Source organism: Dermochelys coriacea, chromosome 27, assembly GCF_009764565.3.
Source record: "Dermochelys coriacea isolate rDerCor1 chromosome 27, rDerCor1.pri.v4, whole genome shotgun sequence".
NCBI lineage: Eukaryota > Metazoa > Chordata > Testudines > Dermochelyidae > Dermochelys > Dermochelys coriacea.
This window is the reverse complement of record NC_050094.1, coordinates 12,429,901-12,440,927: the sequence shown is the minus strand read 5'-3', so window position 1 is coordinate 12,440,927 and position 11,027 is coordinate 12,429,901. Positions and strand designations below refer to the sequence as shown.

Here is an 11,027-nt window from a genome sequence, read left to right as displayed (position 1 = left end):
AGTAGTTCACTTTCCACATCCCGCTGCAACACTGTCAGGAGCTGAAATAGCTAGCAGCATGCTTTCACTGCACTCAGAGGTCACACTTGCAGACTTTGCTGAGGACAACATTCCTAACTGAACTTGTATGACATGGTTAGCTGCAAACAGAGCTAACTTAATTCTAAACCTAAAGAGCACTGAATCATGCACTAAATCCCAGCTACAACTGACTAACAACATGGATCTGGAAATCTTCCCCTCCACATGCAATATTAGTTTTTGTCACTGCTGACTGCATTGAAATACATTTTAAGAGAAACAAATATATACAGGAAGTTTTGTAAGGTGTTTCCCCTGTCTAGAGTAATCACTGAGTAACTTTATCTCTGACCAAGAGGTTAGTGATTTGCCTCACACATCACCTTTGAAACCAACACTGCACTGCAGATTACTTAGTTTGTAGTATTTAAAAAGGGAGGAAAACCTCCCAGCTTTAGAGATGTTCAAGCTTTTCTTTCTAGCTATAGTGGAATGGTTACAAAATTCCTGTATTTCTAATGCAGGAAACTGGACGTGTAAAATGCTAGCCACCAGGCCTGTGAATTAAGACAAAGGTATCAGTGGGAGAGAATGGGAATGGCTCACTACAGAAGACCAATGCACACTGGCAACAATCAGAGCTGTACCAAAGAAAGAAATCGTTGGAGGAAGAACTGATAGAAATCTCTAGCCCTATCTATACTATGAAACTGGAAGTTGCTAAGAGTTGTTAGCAACTGTTTCCCCTCAGCCAGTGATGAATGCAGAACAAGAGATGATAGAGAGAGCACAATTGGACACTTCCAGAATGCCTGTCATCTGAGGCTCTCAGAGCAATTTAAAAACATTAAGCATACCTCACAGGTGAGATTATTTGGCATTATTCCCCCATTATGCAATAGAGAAATGACAAGCATAGTGCTGAAGTGAAAGTTAGTGGCAAAGGTGGGACTAGGACCCAGGCATCTTGACTCCCGGTTTCTTGTTTTAATCACTAGAGCAGGGGTGGGCAAACTTTTTGGCCCGAGGGCAACATCTGGGTATGGAAATTGTATGGTGGGCCATGAATGCTCATGAAATTGGGGTTGGGGTGCAGGAGGGGGTGAGGCCAGAAACGAAGAGTTCAGGATGCGGGAGGGGGCTCTGCCTGCGGGTGTAGGCTCTGGGGTGGGGCTGGGGGTGTAGGAAGGTGCTCCAAGCTGGGACCAAAGGGTTCGGAGGGAAGGAGGAGTATCAGGAATGGGGTAGGGACACGGGGCAGGGGGGATGAGGGCCCTGGCTGGGGGTGCAGGCTCTGGGATGGGTCTGGGGATGAGGGGTTTGGGATGCATGGGGCTGGCTCAGGGGTGCAGGCTCCAGGTATCACTTACCTCAAGCATCTCCTGGAAACAGCGGTATGTCCCCCGCCCAGCTCCTACCCAGAGGCACGGCCAGGCGTCTCTGCTGCGCGCTGCCCCATCTGCAGGCGCCGCCCCTGGAGCTCCCATTGGCCACGATTCCCGGCCAATGGGAGCTGCGGGGGGCGGCGCTAGGGGCAGAGGCAGTGTGCAGAATGGAGCCCTGGCTTCCCCTACATATAGGAGCCAGAGGGGGAACATGCTGCTGCTTCCAGGAGCAGCGCGGAGCAGCCCCTGACCCTGCTCCCCGGCTGAAGCATCGGAGTGGGGCAAGCCCCAGACCCTGCTCCCCAGCAGGAGTTCAAGGGCCGAATTAAAACAGCTAGTGGGCCGGATGCAGCCTGAAGTTTGCCCACCCTTGCATTAGAGAAACTACCTCAAATTAAACCCTCTAAATCCAGTTCATGGACATTGACAATACATGATTTTGTGCTGCACACCAGTGACTATGGTGTACATACAAACCCAGAAACTAAAAACTCATAATAGTATACAAGCCCACATCCATCAAGTGGGGTGTTACCTGAATTCTTTCTCTTGGCTATAGCTGTAATGGCATGGTTATTACAAAGGCTATAGAGAACAATGATTATATCTGTTACTTTCCCTCCCGACCAAAGACTCTACATTTCCTCCTTAACCAAAGAGCAGTTCGTTTGGAGGGGCCACTTGGAATGTGATCCGCAGTGTGCTTTCTGCATCAGGGACATTCCAGTATTTAGTTCACCATCTTCCTTCTCAGACTACATTTTGGGAATGGGGAGGTAAAAGAATCACTAGGAAGGATTTCACCATCAGCCAATGAAAAAACATCAGTGCCACAGGAAAGACTCTTTCCTCCCCCTCTGAGGAATTTACACTGAACTTTCCTCACTGCATGGAATGCAGGTTCAGTGAAGCAACAACTAACACAAGCAAACTGAAAATCAGAACTCCTGTGTGTAACAGTTAGAAAGAAAATAAGGTCTGAACATTTCCCTCTGCTCATTTAAGTGTAATATTGTACTTTGGGGTAGCCATTTTCCAAAGGCTTCTTGCACACTCAGTTGACTCCTTATTTCTTGCTTTGCGTTGCTCATTGAAACCGAGCTCTGATTAAAAAGAGTGTGCTATAAAAAAAACTGCAGACCAGCTTTTGGAGAAAGGGGTGGGACTGTGATGGGTTATCAATTTAACCCTAGATTCAAAGAATTTGAAATAAACAGAGTGTAAACAAAGCAGTAAGCAGTAACCTTTGGAATTTTTTTGGGTTTGGTTAACTATCTAAGTGCTGTACCAGAAAGGTGTCCTCGAAAACTTTCCCACATGGCTATGCAAGTTCACGGAAGCACATTCAAAACTGCTTCCATAAAACCAGGTTCGGAAAAAGTGATCTTCACTTCCCAAGAGTAACTAGCATTATACAGACTAAGGGGAGGATGGAGGGAAAACACAGAGCTTTAGGATCCCACTGATTCCTCTACTACTCTCCAATCCAATAGCAACCCTCTTGCTGGTTAAGGAACAGAGCCTACAAGCACAGCCAGAAAGGATATACAAGGCATCTGCAACCCAGTTGACTTTTCTAAGGGGTGTAAAAGCGCATAGTCTGTGAAAGCAATGTCTTTATTCCCAAAAATATATACATATATTTTTACATGAAGATGTCTCCACTAGGATTTTATATCAAGATGGCTAAGGGACAGGTAGCTTTTGCTTCCACGTAGCTAGTCAAATAAATTCCAGATGGGGGAGAATAGGGTTGACCTCAATGAGCTAAATTGAGGCAAAAATTACCAATGCCTTATCACCACTAGGATTTTACATTGAGATAACTATTTACTGTGAAGACAAAGGCCATGTTCTTAGCCCATACCAGCCCTGATTTTCATTGGAAAGCCTACTCCCTAAATGTTGAGAGCAGTGGATGTGGTTTTAGGACTCAATTCCACAAGCAAGGAGTTCAATGGGACTACCCACATGAGAAGTACCAATCACAGGGATAAAGATGCGCACGACCAATCTCCTTGCTCACAGCTCCCAGTGGAATCCAGGGAAGCAACACAACTAACATTGTACATGTTGTTTCGACAGTTTACCCTAAGGACTTACTTCATTCAAGTTCAGTTTGGAATTATGATAAAGCTATAACCATAGTTCTATAACACACATGCTGTGGAACTGGAAGTTCACGGAGATACAAGCTTTAGATTGAAAAATAATGTTAAGCTACCTACCAATCTCTACTCAAAATACTCTTGATTACTATACATCCAAAATAAAATGCAGCACTATAATTAATTTCAAACAAAAATAGGTTTTTGTGTGTGTGTGTCAAAGTTACTGGTGCATAAAGAGAAAAATAATACATCTGTTCCAAAATAAAAAAGTTACCTAATTACTCTTCTAGAATGCCAAGGAGCTATTTAAAACAAATGGAAGCAAATGATCCATAACTGAGCAGAATACAGCCTGAGAAAAGCAACTTTAAACCAGAAAGAAGCAACTTAAACAGTCAACTAATTATGACGAAAGAAAAAAATTAATCAGTTCAGAGTGAGATATGCTCTGAATTAAACAATCCTTCTGAAAACTGTGATAAATCTCTTTCTTAGAATTTTGATCAAAGTTTCCAGAACGTGAGAGGTTTTTAAAGTACATTTAGTGCTAATGAAAGGTGCTGGATTTTTAGCTTTCTACAGAACACTCACTAATGCAAACTTCCCCACAATGCTTCACTCCTATTCTGCAGGAGCCACCTCTACAGGAAAGTGTAATTCAATCCTAATGGCTCATTCAGTATTGGCCTCTTTGCTGAGGCTGCCAACACTGAGGCTGATCAGTGCCAACAATGGTGGCGCTTTTTAAGATGCGGATATCTATCAAAAGGGAACTGTAACGAGCCCACTAAATTCACACAGACCAGTGAGGAGCCCTTGGCAGTAAGAAGTGAACACTAATTACCTGGGCCAGACCTGAATAGATGATCTAGACGGTCAATCACTCGCAACCCCAGAGCCATCCAATCTCCCCCCAACACATAAGAGACAAAATAGAGATCACACACCTGGCTACTGGACTTCGGCTCACTGACCGCTTGGCAACAAAAGGACTGCTCGAGCGCCTTCGGCTATATGGGCTGGGTGACCTCCCACTGTACGAGCCACTTCCCCTCTCATAACTGGATGAACGCCTCCTGTTGTACGGGCTGACGGATCTCTGTCTCCTACTGTAAGGACTAGGAGACCGAGTGTTGGACTGGTATGCTACAGGTTCCTTGTAGGGTGGGCTGACCGACTGCCTGCGCGATGAGCCACCGGGGCTCTTCTTGTAGGAATCATAGTTGCTTGATGTATGCGACCGTGGAGGGCTGAGATCGTATTCTTGGGTGTAGGATGCTCCTGAGGGGCTGTCATCCTGTTTGGGGCTGTCAGCCCATTTCCTGTGGGGACTCCTGGATTTCCGTTTTGGACTGTCAGTTGCTTTGTAGCTTTTCAGAGTGTCCCTTTTCCGATGGCTTTTACTGCGGTCTTTATGCCCAGACTTCAGCTCCCGCTCTTTTCTGGACTTCTCCTTGTGTGCTTTGGCCGACCTGGACTCTTTGTTGCTGCTTCTTGATGGCTGTGACTTAAAATGTTCCTCATTCTCCTCGTTGAGTCTCTTGGAGGTCCCCGACACCCGGTCCTTGGTGGACCCTGGTTTGCTAGACACCTCCTGATTCTTTTCCAGCTTCTTCTCCTTGTCCACCTGCTTACTCCTGATCAGTTCCCGAATACGCTTGTGCTGGTGGTGCCGGTGCTTGTGCAACCTGTCGCTCCTGTCTGAACTTCCTTTCCTCTCATCATTCTCCCTTCTTTCCAGCTTGAGGGCCACATCATCTGAGAAGGTGTCTGAGTCGGAGCTGATATCATCATACTCCACCAGAGGCTTGATCATTGCACCCAGTGGTGCCGCTGCCTCTTGAGCCACCAGCGGCGAATCTTTGGAGTGCTTGGACTTGTGCCTCTTGTGTCTGGAGACCAGCCGGTGCCTCTCCTTGCTGTTCGAACTGCCACTGCTGGATGTCTGCTGCTGCAAGGACCCCCCTCCTCCTCCATCCTTCTTGCCCCCATGTCTCTCTAGATTTGGCATTCCTTCTCCACTGTGCTTGGAAGAGGGGAGGGGGGAATCCTCCAAAACCCCCAAACTTTAAACCCCAGTCACCCCGCCCCCGCTACAGGCCTCTCTCCTCTTTCCGTGGCTCTCCTTTCTCCTCCCACCATTCACAGTCACTTCCCCCCGTTGCCTGTCCTCCCTCGTTCTAGCTCTCTCCCTCCTTCATGGGGTGCAGCACTTTGGATCAGGCCCCGGGGTGGGTGGTGGGGGGAGGGGCCTTGACCTCACAGGGCCCCTGGGCAAGAAGCTAAAGGGCCTGGAAAGCCCCCGGGAGGGGGGCCTTGGGAGGAGGGTGGCTGGGGCCTGGAGCGGGCGCCCTGGCCTGGGCAGAGGGTCCTCTGGGCAGGGGCCCCCTGGGCCTCTGAGCAAGTCCCTAGGCCCGGCTTCCTGAGTGGCTCCCTACGCGGAGGGTCCCCGGATCCCGCCCCCTCGGCCGCGGCGCGGCGGGTGCCCGGCTCGCGGCCCCCTTTGTCCGCCCCGCTCCCGGGGCCGCCTCCCCTCTCACTTCCCAAAGCGAAACGGCACCGCTTCCAAGGGGGCAGCCGCCAACTCTCGCGAGACTCCTGCTCTCACGCGATGAGCGAAGCCTCCCCGCCTCGCTCGTCCAAACGCCGCGAGAAACTCCGGCCGGGCCCGCTCAAACCTCGCGAGAGCTCCGCGCTGGGCTCCTCAACAAAACTTTATTGAGCGACCAGGTAACGCGGTCAGAGAAACAAGCGAGCACAAGGCGGCCTCTCTTTTTAACAAAACTTTATTGAGGAGCAAGACGAGCTGTTCGGACAGCTCCTCCCCTCCCCCCCCCCAAACAAAACTTTATTGAGATGTAGAGTGTGGACAAATCGCTAGGGCCCTGCCCCAAACACACTTGTGTTCAGGTTTCAGAGTAGCAGCCGTGTTAGTCTGTGTCTGCACCTGCATCAGGAGCATCATGGAACACCCTCTCCAGCTCCCGAGGAGCCTGAGTGCCTTGCAATGGGCAGCATGAAACACATACCAAGCACGACCCCCAGCAGTGCCCCCAGGAGGGGAGGGAGGGTGCCAGTGCCTCTCTAGGCCCAGCTTCATGGAAAGAGAACCCAGGCATCCTGACTCCCAGTCCCTTGCTCTAACCGCTAGACCCCACTCCTGTTCCCAGAGCCAAAAACAGAACTGTGGAGTCCTGACGCGCAGTGGCCCTAAACCCCAGATCACACTCCCCTTCAAGCTGGAAACAACCCAGGAGTTCTGACTCCCAATCCTATGGTTCTCACCCCCTAGACAACAATTTTTTTTTACATAGACAGTGAATTCCTGCAGTTCTTACAACACAGGCTGCAGGTCCTTGGCACCCTTTGAGAAACAGGCCCTACATGTTTCTACCCAGAAACTGAAGCACTCAAAATCAGTGGAGAGACATCCGAACATTTGTCTTGCCTATTGCTCAGACAATTTGTCACTCCAGAGTATATGGTGTAGTCGTAGCCGTGTCAGTCCCAGAATATTAGAGAGACAAGGTGTGTGAGATAATATATTTTATTGGATCAACTTCTGTTGGTGAGAGAGACAAGCTTTCAGCCAAGAAGAGCTCTGTTTAGCTGGAAGCTTGATCTCTCACCAACAGGGTACTAAAAGATATTACCTCACTCACTTTGACTCACTTCAGTGGACATTTTACCTGAGTAAGGACTGAGCAAAAGCTGGGTGAAGGCCTCCAGATTTGGCTGATAGTGAGGAGTATAGTAAGGGCCTTTAAATGCCAGTTTTAAAACTTTAAATCAAATAGAAAAAGCAAGTAAAAACTCCCTCCCTTCCCTCTGATGAAAAATACCCCCTTGCAGTTTCCATCTCTATCTTATTCTAAAGAGAAACAATAGTGAAAATGACTATTTTGAGACTTGAGCGCTACACATGATGGATTGGGGATCAGTGCTACTGAATGATATAGCAGTGGCCCCAGCAATGCACCATTAAATCTATTGAAAACTGTAAGGTTTGGACTGTTACTGTAGAAGGCAGATGTAGTTTTGTATCATGGTCACATCACTTTTCAAAAGCTCTGAAATGTTTTGATTAGCATTTATTCCATTTGCATGTATGTATATATGGCTTCCATGTAGCCATGTCAACATTTTGAACACAACCTTCTGGCTATAATTATAGTTGTTTGTATCTCATTATAGACCTCTTTGACTATATTCTCTAGGCCATAAAATTGCCTTTAGGCTTATATTTTACAGACTTTAAAAACAAATCTATGCTTTGTTTTTAAGTTAAAGGATGGCAAAATAAATACAAATAGTTTGTGGTTTATGGCTGCTTTTGCCCCCCCCCCCCAAGGCCCCAATTCTGCAATGAGCTCAGCATGGAAAGCCCCCTATGCCCACATAGAGCGCCACTAACTTCATAGTTGTTAAGGCTACAAAGGACTATTGTGATCATCTTGTCTTTTTTCCTTGTCTGCTTTTTAACACAGGCCACAGAATTACACCCAATAATTCCTATATCAAGCCCAATAACTTTTGACTGAAGTAGACTATATCTTTTAGAAAGACATCCAATCTTGATGTAAAGACTTCAAGAGATGGAGAATCCACCACTCCTCTCAGCAAGCTGTTCCAATGGTTAATTGTCACACCCCACATATTGTTGTTAGCAAATCTGCACCTAATTTCCAGTTTGAATTTGTCTAGTTTACATTTCTAGCCATTGGATCTTGTTATGCTTTTGTCTGGTAGTAAAAGTTTTTTTAATCTATCAGAAATCTTCACATATAGGTACTTCAAAACCACAGTCAAGTCACCTTCTAACTTCCTTTTTGGGAAGCCTACTACATGGAGCTCATTACAGGATAAGGGCCTCAGTAAAATCCTGGTAAACAGATGACCTCCTTGCACCCTGATTTTATTCTTCGATTTGATCTGCTATAATGTGTGTTTAGTTCCACAGGGAGCACTGTGATTTATTACAAGATTGTAATAAGCTGGCCTGTATAAGTGTTCAACACAGTTCTCTACTGGATGGAATCAGACCTGGCATCAGAGGCCCTATACTGCTAACAGCTGAAGGAGAGTCTCCTTTAGTTTACTTGGTAGAATGCAGTGCTTTCTGGAGCAGAAGGATATGAGTTCTACCTCCACACATGTCATGAATTTCAGAGTGATTGTTCTGTAAAAAAAAGTGACAACCATTATAGTCCTAGGTAGCATTTTCCCCCATTTATATTGCATTAGCAAATCTATTAGTTTTATCAGGACAGTTTTCCATTACCTTTTTGTTAAATATTAATTTATTTGTATTCACTACCTCACATAGGTACGTGGTAAGTCATATGTATCCTGCATGATAGGCCATTGAATGGGGATAAATGTCTTTCCTTTGGGAAAGAGAGAATCCGATTCCATTCATAAAGATTGCCTGAGCTGCCACTCTTGGAGAAGAGGGTCTTCAGCTGTGGCTTATTAATAGGAAGTCAGTGCCATAAAGAGGGAAGGTATGAAAGTAGGCTAGATTTCCCCTGGAAGGAAGAGGAGAGTGCCGTGCCGTGCCGTGCCGTGCCGATCCGATCTGATCTGATCTATCTATCTATCTATCTATCTATCTATCTAGCGCTGGTTAAAATCAACTGCTTAGGCAAACTCTCCTAAGAAGAGATCTTTATTTGCCATGCTGTAGGAGTGAAGCAGGTATACTTCTTGGATTCTACAAAAGGGCATCTTTCTGTTTACTCTACAAGGAGCTAGAAATCTGCATTTGGGCCTGAGGGGGAGCGTGGCTGCCTACTAAAAGAAAAGGAGTACTTGTGGCACCTTAGAGACTAACAAATTTATTTGAGCATAAGATTTTGTGAGCTACAGCTCACTTCATTGGATGCTGTAGCTCACGAAAGCTTATGCTCAAATAAATTTGTTAGTCTCTAAGGTGCCACAAGTCCTCCTTTTCTTTTTGCGAATCCAGACTAACACGGCTGCTACTCTGAAAGCTGCCTACTAAAAAATAGATACTTGAAGGATTATATCCTGCTCCAAGAAGAATGACACGTGCTTGGGATATTTTCTTCCCCATGCTCTTGTATTGTTTCCCCTTTAGGAGACTAGTGACCCCTTATTTTTGGGTGTTGTGAGCTTTCATGCCTGTAAAGTTCTTCGAGGCCTTCTGATGAAAGCCATCTGTTGTAAAAGCCAAGCAATGTTCAGCTGCAGAAGACTTCACTCAATAAAAGGGAGCAAAATAGCCATTGGATAAAAATAATGTAAAAATACTTAATATATTTTGAGGACTTGTTGTTTTACATGGATTTTTTTTTAATTGTAAAGGTGCCTAACATAGCCTCTTAAAAACCTTCTTTGGGGAGAAAGGTGTAAAACCTATAATTTTAAAAGCTCATTTTAGATGTGTTTAGAACTGTAACTGTTAATGTAGGGCCTAAACTTTTTTGTCTAGCAGTTCCTGTAGCAGGAAGAACAGGAGCACTTGTGGTACCTTAGTAGGAAGTTACAGATCAGATAAATTACACATTAGATACATAGTGGGTGAAGTAATGTCTTCACCAACAGAAGCTGATCCAGTAAAAGATTAAGTTTTTTGAATGTACACAACTCTTCTTAGGTGTGGGGCACATACTCAAGAGTGTCCTAGCAAAATACAAGGTGGAACAAACTAGCATAAGGAGTTAATGCCTGTTGCAAGAAACCATTCAAGGTGAAGTGACCCACTACCCAAGCTTGTATTTTGAAGGTGTTGTGCAGGTTTCCTTTGAAGATGAGGACTAAGAGGTCAGATAGGGAGCGATCATTTGTGAAAGGTTTCAGAGTAGCAGCCGTGTTAGTCTGTATTCGCAAAATGAAAAGGAGGACTTGTGGCACCTTAGAGACTAACCAATTTATTTGAACATAAGCTTTCGTGAGCTACAGCTCACTTCATGCATCCGATGAAGTGAGCTGTAGCTCACGAAAGCTTATGCTCAAATAAATTGGTTAGTCTCTAAGGTGCCACAAGTCCTCCTTTTCTTTTAGCTCACTTCATCGGAATGCATCCTTGCTTTTGCATTACTTATGTTAAGTCTCTTAGCTGTTGGGATGGTATGTTTTGAGATGTGTGCTACCCTTCCCCCAGCAGTAACCAGGATTTTCTGCTTCAGGTATTTTACAAAGTGTGTGGTGGTGTGGGTGGGTGGGAAGAACTTTTCTGTTTAAAACTTTTTTAGGTTTTTTTTCCCCAGCAATTAAATATTTTTGTAACATTTTGGTTTCAGTTGCAATTTTTTCCACCTGCAGACGCAAAATCGCCCCCGCCTCTTTTCCTTCTCCCCTTGCAGAAGCAGCTGCCTACCCGGTGACCCTCCTGGGCATCGCATGGGCGCATGCGTGTCTCTTGCCCGTGACCTCTCCCCACCCAGCCCAGCTGCCCGGGGAAGGGGAGGGAAAGAGTGATCGCTTCAAGTCTCGCGAGATGACACCCCCCCCCCCGCCTAGCCGTTCTGCTCTCGCGAGACGTCTC

At 46.0% G+C, this 11,027-nt stretch overlaps 1 protein-coding gene across 4 annotated transcripts in view; it reads right to left on the bottom strand.

Annotated features, from left to right (window-relative positions):
* CDK12 (cyclin dependent kinase 12) overlaps positions 1-6,119 on the bottom strand; it is a 73,892-nt gene extending 67,773 nt beyond the window's left edge. For all 4 annotated transcript variants that reach the window (XR_005290382.2, XR_005290383.2, XM_038385411.2 and 1 more), the window contains exon 1: positions 4,465-6,119. Coding sequence is in view for 2 of the 4 variants with exons in the window: in XM_038385411.2 (XP_038241339.1) it covers positions 4,465-5,528 (1,064 nt within the window). In the remaining 2 variants the exon portion in view is untranslated. The remainder of the gene's footprint in view (positions 1-4,464) is intronic.
* Positions 6,120-11,027: the final 4,908 nt, after the last annotated feature.